The sequence below is a fragment of the Zea mays genome, chromosome 6 (genome assembly GCF_902167145.1).
Source record: "Zea mays cultivar B73 chromosome 6, Zm-B73-REFERENCE-NAM-5.0, whole genome shotgun sequence".
In the NCBI taxonomy this organism is placed as follows: domain Eukaryota; kingdom Viridiplantae; phylum Streptophyta; class Magnoliopsida; order Poales; family Poaceae; genus Zea; species Zea mays.
This window is the reverse complement of record NC_050101.1, coordinates 162,627,918-162,640,266: the sequence shown is the minus strand read 5'-3', so window position 1 is coordinate 162,640,266 and position 12,349 is coordinate 162,627,918. Positions and strand designations below refer to the sequence as shown.

General features: G+C 42.9%; 2 protein-coding genes and 1 pseudogene across 2 annotated transcripts; 2 read left to right on the top strand and 1 right to left on the bottom strand.

The window, feature by feature from the left end:
• Positions 1 to 32: 32 nt before the first annotated feature.
• Positions 33 to 642, top strand: LOC103630433 (40S ribosomal protein S15a-1-like; annotated as a pseudogene).
• A 2,682-nt stretch (positions 643 to 3,324) lies between these two features.
• LOC100279403 (uncharacterized) lies at positions 3,325 to 5,365 on the top strand. Its single transcript, NM_001152415.1, is given in 7 exon segments — positions 3,325 to 3,564; positions 3,820 to 3,870; positions 3,959 to 4,035; positions 4,130 to 4,217; positions 4,303 to 4,575; positions 4,691 to 4,942; positions 5,037 to 5,365. Coding segments are annotated over 7 exon segments (936 nt in total). The 5' UTR covers positions 3,325 to 3,453; the 3' UTR covers positions 5,121 to 5,365.
• Positions 5,366 to 6,436: 1,071 nt separating this feature from the next.
• Positions 6,437 to 12,346, bottom strand: LOC103630432 (aldo-keto reductase family 4 member C10). The gene is made up of 7 exons (XM_008651487.4): positions 12,079 to 12,346; positions 11,623 to 11,673; positions 8,019 to 8,095; positions 7,845 to 7,932; positions 7,478 to 7,750; positions 7,148 to 7,399; positions 6,437 to 6,855 (listed from the first exon to the last, which is right to left on the bottom strand). The coding sequence occupies exons 1-7, from the start codon at positions 12,187 to 12,189 to the stop codon at positions 6,712 to 6,714; spliced, it is 996 nt and encodes a 331-aa protein (XP_008649709.1). The 5' UTR covers positions 12,190 to 12,346; the 3' UTR covers positions 6,437 to 6,711.
• Between the last annotated feature and the right edge of the window lie 3 nt (positions 12,347 to 12,349).

The window sequence follows — 12,349 nt, the reverse complement described above, 5'->3', positions numbered from 1 at the left end:
TTATGGTGCACAACTCTATAGGATCGCTGAGGATGGTGAGAGTTAGTGTCTTGAATGATGCTCTCAAGAGCATGTATAATGTCGAGAAGCGTGGCAAGAGGCAAGTGATGATTAGGCCATCTTCAAAGGTGATCATAAAGTTCCTTTTGGCGATGCAGAAGCATGGTTAGTTATCTTTATTTACATTTTGTTTGCAACTTGTTGGAAGCAAGGAAATAGTTCTCAATTCTCATGAGTCGTGAATGTTGCCCTTTCTACAGGGTATATCAGTGAGTTTTAGTATGTTGACGACCATAGAGCTGGAAGGATAGTCGTTGAGTTGAACGGCAGGCTGAACAAGTGTGGACTGATCAGTCCTCGTTTTGATATTGGTGGGAAGGAAATTGAAGGCGGACGACTAGACGGCTAGGCTCCTTCCCTCTCGGTACGTCCGTTCCTTCGCTACACATTCTTGTTTCTAACTATAGATCTAGCATTGAGTATTTGTACATGCAGTTTGATTCTATATTATAATTTAACTAGCTTTCCCTGTCCATTGTGCAATTTGGTTTTATTGTCTTGACCACCTCGGCTGGCATCATGGATCACAAAGAAGCCACGAGGAAGAATGTTGGTGGAAATGTGCTAGGTTTTTTCTACTAGATGGAAGTTTGATAAAAAAAGATTTTGAATTAGTGTAGTAGGATGTTTGTCCGTAACTCGTTCCTAAAGTTTTGGAAGAGCGAGACTCCACAAATGAAATCCTGTGCTAAGTTGTTGAAAATCCAAATTTTGGATGGTTAAGAGTCTTCTTGGTTTTTTATTGTGACCTCCATTTGTTTAGCAAAAGTTTTCAAACTTTGCACCACAAAAATTTGAAATGTTGGTACTTTTGGAGCTTGGCAGCCAGCAAATAGCCATATGGATACTCTTTCTATTATATTTTGTTGTGCATCGATGTTATAAAGTCATGGTGATTCTATTTCTATTATATATTATTGTACATTAAGTGCAGTACAATGCCCACATGTTTGTTTCATTCTTAAGATACTTTCATGCCAGTTTTTTGTCACCTTTTCTTGCCTTATTGTTTACCTTTTGGCAGAAAAAAAGATAACCACAACTTGGTTTTTTCTTGCCTAAATCGTCTAACTTCTACACCAAGCGAAAAAGATAGTTAAGGCAAGAAACCAGATGCTAACTTGACCTGGTCAAACCTAAGTGACATGATGTTTGGCCATCAATCAAAAAGGTTTGTCTAGAGTCTTGGTCCTATCTGGACCCAAATCCCCAATAATTATATGCTTTTCCGCGAGAATGTTTTGGACATGTAGAGCTCTACTTGGATTTTATGTCGTTCTCCTAGATGCTAAGCTGCTATGGCTGCTTGTTACTGTGGTTGCCATTTCTATTCTGCTTAAGATTGCTACTGCTCTACATTACTTCGATGTTGTCTTCTCTTTTGTATCTGGCAAGAAACCATGCATCTTGTACGATAAACGCATTAGAGTTTCTGATACAGATACACCACAATTGCTATTTAGTTCTACTACAAAATTTCTAGAATAACCACCTTTATGTGAAATTGGCCAACCATTGAAAAATTCAAAATCCATTGTTTCAGATTGTTTACATAGAACTGTTTGATTGTAGTGTGAGAGCTCATATTTCCCACATGGGAGTTGGGGATACCTTATGCAAAAGATCACGTCTGCACATCCCTTTCAAATAGAATTACTACACCAGTAGCCGAGCTTGATGCGGTGAGATGCAAGATTGTTATTACCTGCACCCGTAGATTGGTTTCATTAGTGTTATTGTAAACATCAATGTGATCAGATGAGCGCTTCCCAAATGAATACAAGGCTAGATTTGTACGATTTGATAAACAACAAATCCACACCAGACTGCATGAAATACACATACCTTATCCTTCCTCTCAGTATGACCACAAACTGGCATACAAATGCATCATCCATCAAACAAGGAGAGCGTGAATAATAAACATCATGTACAGAATACCAAACTTGCCCAATTTGAAACTAACTTCAATTGTATAAATGTGAAACTATAACTCTTCCCAAAGGGGAAAATAATGTACACCGAGTCATCAACATTTAAGTATAAATGATTTTGAATGTGCATAACACTTATGTTGAAAATTAGGTATTATTATTACTCTCTCCATCACAAACAAGTAATATTTTGCAAATTGATACTCTATAAAAACAACTTTGGCGGCAATAATCTAGTGATATAAATGGAACTTCAACTTTTTGAACAAATCTACAACATATATTTGTGTTCCATGCTAATATTCACAAATAAACAAATAGGTAAATAGTTCAAGAGCTTTTTATCGAGGAAATTTCGATGGTGAATTTGTACAGGGTGGATCACGAGATCAAGAACTGAAGGTAAACACACAACGAACACCTGGATTTAGATAGGTTTGGACTCTCAATACAAGATAATACCATGTGCCTCGTATGTTAGTGGCTATTATTTACGATTTGATGATTTGCCCTCGATAGGAGCTATTGTCCTCTTTTTATAGTCCAAAGGGGCAGGAAGCTTATCTAGCCGTCTGCTAGATAAGGATGGAGATGGAGATTGGCCTAAAATAGCCTTTCCTATAATCAACTGGTCAAGAAGATCTGTCTCTATCTTTACATGCGAGTTTCCTTATAAAGTGAGATATAAAAAACATTGTCCTTATCATGGATCATCATCTTCCTTATGTGTTCATGCATGTTGATTTAGTTTTGACATGCATAAGTCCGAGTGACTCGGTCGCACGAGTCATTGTCTGTGTTGTTAGCATGTTCGAGTCTAAGTCCCTTGGTTGAGTCCGAGTTACCGAGTCCGAGTCCGAGTGACTCGGTCGCAAGAGTCACTGTCTTTGTTGTTAGCATGTCTTGGATACCTCTGTTACTTAACAGTAGCTTCTAAGTCTGACTTAGCGTAGTTATTTACTGAGTTTATCGATTGGAACTTGCCTAATCATACTCCCAACATTGTTTCTGAGTTATTCAAAAAAAAAGAGTCAGACCCCACATTTGAGTTGGGCCGTAACGTGACCGGTTTCAAAACGTGCTTCGAGTAGCCCTTGTTTGGTGCGCGAACGCCGCTGTCCTGTCTCGGTTTCGCGACATCGTGACTGACATACCATACCAGCAAGCAGCAACCACCGGCCGATTGCCTGCCGGGACGCCGCCCAAAACATCGCCGTGGCGTCAGGACCACCGCGCATGGGCATCAGCGACAATGCAACGCTGGTTCCCGGGCCCGGCCTATAAACTCCACATGTCCTCCCTGCAGGCTGCTCCTCTCATCGTCCGACGCGACTGCTTTCCATTTGCCACTGTCGGTGTCGACGGACGCAGATATTCTGTGGCTCAAACCTTTGGAGGCACGGGCACGGGCACGGGGCACCGAAGTGTTGGTATACGCGGCAGCCGGGATAGCGAGCGTATGGCCACCTACTTCGTCCTCAACACCGGCGCGAAGATCCCGTCGGTCGGGCTCGGCACCTGGCAGGCCGACAACGGGCTCGTCGGCGACGCCGTCTATGCCGCCGTGAAGGTAAGCCCACTGTTGCCCCCTGGCTTCAGCTAGTATACTGTGCTGCACTGCTGCCCGGCCGCGCCGCAGCGGCCCTGTGTCTGCTGTTGTCACTCTCTTTGTTCGTTCCTCATTTCTGTGTCCATTTAGGTCCAATTCCAATGCTTCTTCAGTCTACTCACTGCATACTAGTTTATCCTTTCCCTTCAACTGTTGCTTGAGTGTTGCAATTCCTGAATTTTTCCGCCCCCCACTGAATGACTGAATAATGTGCAGGCAGGTTACAGGCACATTGACTGTGCTCAAGCATACAACAACGAGAAAGAGGTGATGTGCACCAACTCTTCAGCAAGCAGATGATTGATACATCTGAATTTCGAAACCAAAGTAACCGGTGCTCTGCTCTGCTCTGCAGGTCGGGTTTGGTCTCAGGAGAGTGCTGGACGAGGGCATAGTCAAGCGTGAAGATCTCTTCATCACCTCCAAGCTTTGGTCAGTTACTGTCCTTTCTCTCTCGTTCCGGCCTCCGGGGATCTGCCGACTTGGTACATCTGACTGAAATAACGATATCGGAGCATTTGTGCAGGGACATTAACCATGCGGCGGAGGACGTCCCGGTTGCACTGAACGGCACACTGAAGGACTTGCAAACTGACTACGTGGATCTCTACCTCGTAAGTCTACAGGAACACCGACCACGCACGCGTCTGCATTGTTTTATAATTACCATCCGAAGGTCATGCTGGTGCCGCTCGTCAGATGCATTGGCCGGTGAGGATGAAGAAAGGCGCCGGCTTCGGCCCGCACGCCGTCGTCCCGTCAGACATCCCCGCGACGTGGGCCGCGATGGAGGAGCTGTACGACGCCGGGAAGGCGCGCGCCATCGGCGTCAGCAACTTCTCGAGCAAGAAGCTGGCGGACCTGCTGGCCGTGGCGCGCGTGCGCCCCGCCGTCGACCAGGTGGAGTGCCACCCGGTGTGGCGGCAGGGCAGGCTCCGCGCGTTCTGCGCCTCCCAAGGGATACACCTCTCCGTACGTGCAGTTAGTTAGTTAGTTATTACAAGGATTCTTTTGAAAACCACTGCTGGTTTGATCGGAGGTTCTCGACGACCGGCTGTCGCCGACGCCGCGTTGGTCGGTCGGGTAGGCCTACTCGCCGCTGGGCTCGCCGGGCACGGCGACGGTGAAGGCGGGCGCGGTGCTGGAGCACCCGGCCGTCGTCTCGGCGGCGGAGACGCTGGGGAAGACGCCGGCGCAGGTGGCGCTGCGCTGGGGCGTCCAGATGGGGCACAGCGTGCTCCCGAAGAGCACCGACGAGGGGAGGATCAGGGCGAATCTCGACGTCTTCGGCTGGTCCTTGCCGGAGGACCTGCTCGCCAAGTTCTCTGAGATCGAGCAGGCAAGTCGAGTGGCATCGGAAAGTCGGATTGCAGGTGCTGCATGGCAAATGTCTTACCTTTTCTTCCCTCTCCGTGAGTGACTGTGATTTGCAGGAACGGCTGATTCGTGCGGGCTTCTTTGTTGATCCCGACGGCGTGTTCAAATCCATCGAGGAGTTTTGGGATGGCGAGATCTGAACAACTGTCCTGACTGGGAGGAGCTGAGTGACGGAATTTGGCCACTGGCAAGGCGTACTGTGCCTGTGGAAGAATAAATTTATGCGTATGAACTCTGAAAGGCAGCGTAGTTTTCAGGTAGTTTGTGCTCGGCACTCCAATAATTCCTCGATGCTCAAGTGGTCTATCTATCCTCTAAACTCTAAAGGCCATGCCGCTCAAGCGGTCTTTTAAGCCAGCATATGCACAATGGGAAAATAGGTGCTAAGACTCTCTCCAGCAAGATCCGGTAAAAGGTCCGGTACTCTAAATTTATCGTTTCTTTGGCTCCTTTTTCCCTCCAGCAGCGATCGGTAAACGATGCGCTATAATACCGGACGCCTCCGTTGGCCTGCTATGTGTCAGATTCATCCGCTCACTTTGTCATTTTTTTGCAGCAAGCCTACGTGGACGCTCCCTTCTCATTTATTGCTCGTTTTTTAATCATAAAATAAAGTACTGCTCTTGCCATTTTGAAAAAAAAACAATATTTTGTAGTGGGTCAATATTTTTCAGTAGGTCTACGATTTTGTCCAATACTGAATAAAATGTATAAAATAAAGTCTGGTAGCATTTAAAAAAATTTAGTAATATAGGTTACCAAACGCAATTAATTTAATTAGTTCGTAATTCAATTTTGTGCATCCATTTTATTGTGTGTAATGGAAACAAAACAAAAATAAAACTAAATGGATGGAAAAAAAATCTGTTAACACTATAACTTTAGAGGACAAAATTTAGAAAACGTTGGTGGAGACTGAGAATATATAGATGACAGAATCTTTTAGAGTGTGCTGTAAAGGACAGAGAATATTTCTTTAGGAGATAGAATTTAGGGGACGCTGCTGGAGACAGCCTGAATAGAACGCCAGGGACGTGATGTATATTCTACTGGAAATTTACAGTGGCCACAGGAAACGGTATTTCCAGCGTACACTCTTTCCTACGGGAAACGCTAGGAGCTAGCATGGGTGGTATGAATATAATTGAAAAGAAATAATATAATATGTGGTATTTGATATAGAGTTATGATATAAAGTAAATATGGCTGCGGAGTATTGTGGTATAGGGTAAAGAATTTTGATGACGAGGACATTATTTTCTTTTAGAGTAGGGATTTAGAATAATATGAATGCGAATAGCCTAATATACAGAGAATTGTTAGAGAAGAGGAATATTTTGCTTCCTATATTATTTGAGGATGCTAAATCTAGAAGTTAGAGAGCATAAACATCGCGCTTCGTAGTTTTGCCATCCGAATCATATGCTTCGCAAAAACTAGACCCTAACATCTTCCATTTGAATACAATGCCATTTCTTGTATTTGCTTTATTTTTTTATTTTTCCTTGTATTCAGAGCCTGAATAGACAAACACAAATATAGTTGACTACGATAACACCTTGTAGCTATACTCTGAAGTCGAACTGTAGTAGTATTTGTTAAGCAAGCAGCAGTCACATGTGGATAATCTTGTTGAAACACAGCAACTCTACATACATATAAGAGGAGCAGCAGAGAGGCCATTATTTCTCAGGGGTTTCTCCATGCGAAGAAGGCGATATTCTCGACTGTTCACGAAAAGCATCTCAAGAAATCAGAATGGTCCTGATTCTCTGTTCTTTCGTCCTCGTATTCCACTTCACCGTCCCAAAGATCCTCCAAGGTATTGTATCCACTGTTCGGGTGAACTACAAACTCGACTTTTAGCAGCCTAACCTGCATGTTAGGAATAAAAAGAAATATCAGATAGGAAAACCAGATTGAAAACCTAAATAGAGGATGCCTGCATTAAAAAGAGAGAAAGAGGAGGTCATTGGTCATCATTCATAGCGATTCTCCATGAGAAGATCAATGTACAAAATTACAAATACCACATACTAAATTCAGATAGATTTTCATTTGCATGATGCTCTCCTGTAAATCCCTGTATTGAAGTAGTAACAAACATAGGCAAGAAGCCAATGGCACGCAAAACTGATGGAAAAAAAAATGTTGTTTTGATGCATGCCTGTTTGATTGCAGAGAACTTCGCCATCAGATCGTAAGGGATGGACCAATCAAATATGTCGAAGTTCTCTCCGATCCTTGTTCTGTCGGCACTCTTAGGAAGCACACTCTGCCCCATTTGAATCCCCCAGCGCAGAGCGACCTGGGCAGGCGTTTTCTGCAACCTCTCGGCAACAGACATGACAACGGGGTTGCTAAGGACGTTTGGCCCACTGTATCCAGGTGATCCGGGTGAGCCTAAGGGCGAATATGCCTGCAGCAACGGAACCAGAGGCTCAGCCAGCCAATGGGAAGTGAGAGCAGATGCTTATATATGTTCTCTAAAACTTACAGAAAGATGAACACCCGTTGACTGGCACAGCTTGCGTAGCTTGTCTTGCTGCCAAACTGGATGGCACTCGACCTGGTTGACCGCTGGAGGCACACGCGCAACAGCGAGCAGATCCTGCAGCTTCTTGCAGGAAAAATTGCTCACACCAATCGCGCGAGCTTTGCCTGCGTGGTATAGCTTCTCCATCGCTCCCCATGTAGCAGGGATGTCCGTAGGGATAAGGTTTTCCGGGATAAACATGGTTCCTTTCTGGATACGGATTGGACCATGAATCTGTAAAGTAAGGTCATTATCAGATAGATCTTAGCAGGTAAACAGTTGTCAGACTATTATCTGGTAGGTACCAAGATCAAGAACAGGAATTTACAAGGTACAGATCTACGTAGTCGAGCCGCAAATCTTCGAGGGCCGAGCAAAGATCCTCCTGCACATCTTCAGGTGCATGGTTACCTGGCCTGCAAAATTCAGAGTTTCTGATCTTAGAGCAGAAACCAATGATCCGCATCATTGCTTCAGATAAGCTTGAGAAGAGAAGCCTTACCATAGCTTAGAGGTGACAAACAGATCTTCACGCTTGACCACGCCATCCTCAAATAGTTTCTGTAAAGCCAGTCCAACCTATAAAAGAGAATAGACTTCAATCTAACAACTGATTGTTTATGAACTTGGCAATGAGTTCATAGGAATTTCATAACTTAACTCGTGTATCTACAAATATAAAACGCTATATGCCTTAAATGTTTTTGCAGGACTAGTAGATAAATGTGAGTAGTATTGACCAAATGTATCCATATTACAATCCTAACAACAGCCACAAAGTCTTTCGCAATTCGCTCCATCTCAATGGGTCCTCCCATTTTATACATGCTCCATCTTTTCCACCCTATTTTCAATCTTTGTGGTAATTTAAAACAAATGCGAAGAAGTTGATATATTGAGATAATACAATGGGGGAGAAGTTTACACAAAGGGGAGACAAATGACAAAGGGAGAAGTTAAGTTAAAAACGAGAATATATATTTCTTTTAGCATACAAGTAAAGGAAACAAGCACATGAACTTGGTTATTACATATGATTGCTTGCATTGCATTTGCACAAGTATAATATGATTTGGTATCACACTCATTTGTCAAAGTAGATAATTCTTATCAAATGGTATCTTTCTCACTTGTGTGATGCATGTTTTTGGTTGATGATTTAATAAACTAGCACGCATAGACTAGGTAATAGTTATACTTAATATTTTGTATTTTTCAATTGGTATCTACAGTCCTCTTTTGTTATGTTGATCTCACTAAGATTTTTAGTATGTTTAGCTATCCCAAATGCTAAAGATGAAATTTTCCAAGTGGTATCTACAAACCTCTTCTGTTATGTTGATCTCACTAAGATTTCTAGTATCACCTCTAATAAAAAAATTAGCCTTGGAAGATAACAAATGAACCTGTAACAAAAATATTATGTTTTTTATGTAGTTTTTTTTATTAATTAAGATGCTACTTCTAAACTTATGCCGCTTAAATCAATGACATATCATTAAAAACACCAAGTAAAACTATACAATGGTTATTTACCTGTTTTGTAAAGCTGGAGGTTTAAACAATCGGTTTTGAAGGTGAAGGGGTGAAGTTGACTATAGTCTAAAGGTTAAGGGGTTATGTAGACTTTTCCTATTTATATTTGTATTCTTGTATTGTGTTTTAATTGCTCGAATATTTATAGTTAATTTGGGAAATTACTAAATTATGTGAAATCTAACTAGATACTTAGCAACTAGAATTGTTATGAAGTATTGCTGTTGCAAGTTAGAGTTAGAGCAAATATACATTTTCCCACTATCTTCTATATTAATCAACTTTAATTAGTGGTAATTATGAATTTATAGAATAATTTTGTCGGTGTTTTGAACATCCACTTTAACAAGTAAATTTGTATGTGCGCGTTCTGGGCTCCGGACGGTGTGCTCGATAGGCGCAAGGTTTATACTGATTCGGGCAGATCGTCCCTACATCCAGTCCTCGGCGGCTTGCGCTACCGCACCTTTGTTGCTCAATGCTTGTAGTAGTGGTTACAAGCGGGCGAGAGAGGGAGGAAGGGCTCCCGAGACTTATGCATGTAAAGACTACGGAACTGAAGTCCTACACTAAGCCTTAGCTCCGGCCTCCAGGTCTTTAGGTCTCGTCGGGCGTGTGTGGCTGCCTTCCGTCGGGTGTCCTTCATCTGGTCTCTTGTTTTGTCTCGTGATGACCTCCTCCTTTTATAGGCCAATGTGGGGGTCGGCGCCGGTAGCTTCCTCGAGAAGGAGCTATTGCACTATGGTAAAACTGAGCGTTTTACCCTGGTGAAGCCACGTTCTCCATATGCTTCTTGGTCACCCGATCGTCTCTGCTCGTGCTCATTATGATGGACGGCGTGGGCGGCGTGGAGCTCTGGCGCCATCATTACCGCCTCTGCGCCACACCGACCCCTGGCCTCCGTAGCCTAGGTCTCAACGTGGTTCGTCGTGTTGCGGGCCCTATAGATAGCCTGCACACTCAGGCCTAGTCTCAATAGGTCATGAATACACCGCAAGCCGAGGGGCTCGCAGGTCATGAGTGGGAGGCGTATCGAATCTCTACTGCGTCTCGATGACAGGCGTAGTTAATATGGCCAGTCGTTTATGCTGGGTCAGTCTCGGGCCAGACGAGAAATCCACTCGAGTGGCTTCCCTTCGGTTTGCTCTACCCGCATTTCTATCTCCGCCTTGCCCGACCCTAGGCTCGGTGTCTTGAGGTTTATCCGAGGGCGAGGGCTTTCCAGGGTACACGATTTCCTTACCCTCCTGTTGACCGGTGGTCCCCGGTAGTCTAGAGGTCTTCGTCCCATGCTCTCTCTGACCGGTGGGCCTCAGAGGCCCGGAGATATTTCTCCAACATATTTTTATAAGCTATTCACTCACTCTCTAGCCATCTAAATCCTTTCACAACAAATCTAGCATAATATATGCATTAATGCAAAACTTAGTTGTTAAACATGTTATTTTCATGTGCCAACATTCTGCTCCATATAGTTTACGAGGTCTAATCGTCGTATAGAACCAAAATTCACATTGACAATACCTATTATTATCCCTGTTCCGTAAAGAGTGATAAGTTTTGTTCTAAGCCAAACAATCTTAAATTTTTACTAAACTTATATAAAAAAACTAATATTTATAATATTAAATTTATCATGAGATATACTTTCAAATGTATATTTGAAGTTAAAAAATGCCCATACTCTTGTTTATAAATTTGGTTACATTTAACATAATTTGATTTAAAGATAAAACTAAATTATTACTCTTTATAGGACGGAGGTAGTACAACATGTACCATAGGATGTAGATGGACGCGTGGACAGCGACTGCGGCTAATTGTTTTTGCAAAAGGATATCAAATTTAGAGCTAACAGATACCGGCGTGACAATCGGACACTGGACACAACACCCTCTAGCTCACCGCACATCCACATTTTGGGAGCTGGCTTTTCTGAAGAAGAATAAAGCACATATAGGAAGACGAGCCTCTGAACTGCTTAGCAGCCGGAGTACCGGACTACACATTTGTATATATATGTGGCCTATACTGGTAGAAGGTAACATTTTACCAACTACAGGTAACACCTACTACCATGGTCCATGGCTTACATCACTCATACTACCAACTAATAACAACAAGGTCATGCTGGCCATCTAGATTATAAATTAATAAAATTATTTCTTTATCGATTCTTCCAGTTTTTTTTTTAACTGTGATTTGCAGAAGCCGAAAGTAAGTTCATACTTACTGTATGAACTTGATGTTTTTAAGAAAGTATTAACTCGATGTAATTGCTATAAATTAATACAATTCCTCATTTATCAAAAATATTCTGGAAGTATCAACTCGAATGTTTTTTAAGAAAGTATTAACTCGATGTAATCAGTGGCGGACCCAGAAAAACAAGCGCAGGATGGTAAGAGGGTGGGTGACAAAACCTGACCAGATTACTCTGTTCAACTAAAAAAACAGAATGATGTCATGTTCATGGGAAGCGAAAAAACACTTAAGTCAAAAGCCTGAAAGTGCCAACCAATCAGACAGTCACCTCGATGGTAGACACCGAGTTACTGAATAGTAATTACCTCCTTCTGATTGCGGTATGCTACAGCTGAATCAATGTGCCGATACCCAGCCTGTGCCATGAAACCAGCAAGAACTTCAGACTGGAATAGGATAGAAGTGTAATGGATAGATAGATATTACTCCGTAGAACATAAGAACAATAAACTCCCGCCTTGTACTTTTTGCTAAAACAACATTGGAGCATACGAGCACTTCAAGAGCAAGCTATCCTAGAATCTGACAGTTCCTTATAACAAACGAAACAAGCTACTAGGTGACTACTTGGGTAAGTTTGTCAAAGCTCAATCTAAAGATCCAATGGTCTCAAGATAAAACAAGGATGGTTCGGCTCAACTCATACACATGCAGGCAAAAAATTTGAAACAGAGAAAGAAAAGGCACCAATGAGCAATCTGGTGAAACTTTGGAAAAAAAATCAAAGGGAAAGAAGCGACAATAGCAACCAGAAAAAAGACCTTAACAGCAGCATAGATGGCGTCGCTGACAGCTCCATGCTCTATTTGCCATGTGCCAAGGCCAACCGACGGGATTCTTGCGCCGGTATTGAGAACAAAGGATTCAGCCATCTTTGGACAGGAAGGGAAAAAACGAGAGTGGAGGAAATGGCTTGGGAAAACAGGTTGTCAACGAAGCTATGGGCAGCGGCGCAGCGTGGTAGTGGTTGCTGTTTTAAATATTTAGGCCTGATATGTGATATCCTGGATCTGATGATGGAGTAGGCGCTCA

Excerpts from the sequence above, each read along its gene's own strand:
- LOC103630432 (XM_008651487.4), bottom strand. The coding sequence starts at position 12,189 with ATGGCTGAATCCTTTGTTCTCAATACCGGCGCAAGAATCCCGTCGGTT. Across the intron at positions 7,751-7,844 it reads ACTACGTAGATCTGTACCTT|ATTCATGGTCCAATCCGTAT; the intron begins GTAAATTCCTGT and ends CTTACTTTACAG. Across the intron at positions 7,400-7,477 it reads CAACGGGTGTTCATCTTTCT|GCATATTCGCCCTTAGGCTC; the intron begins GTAAGTTTTAGA and ends CCGTTGCTGCAG.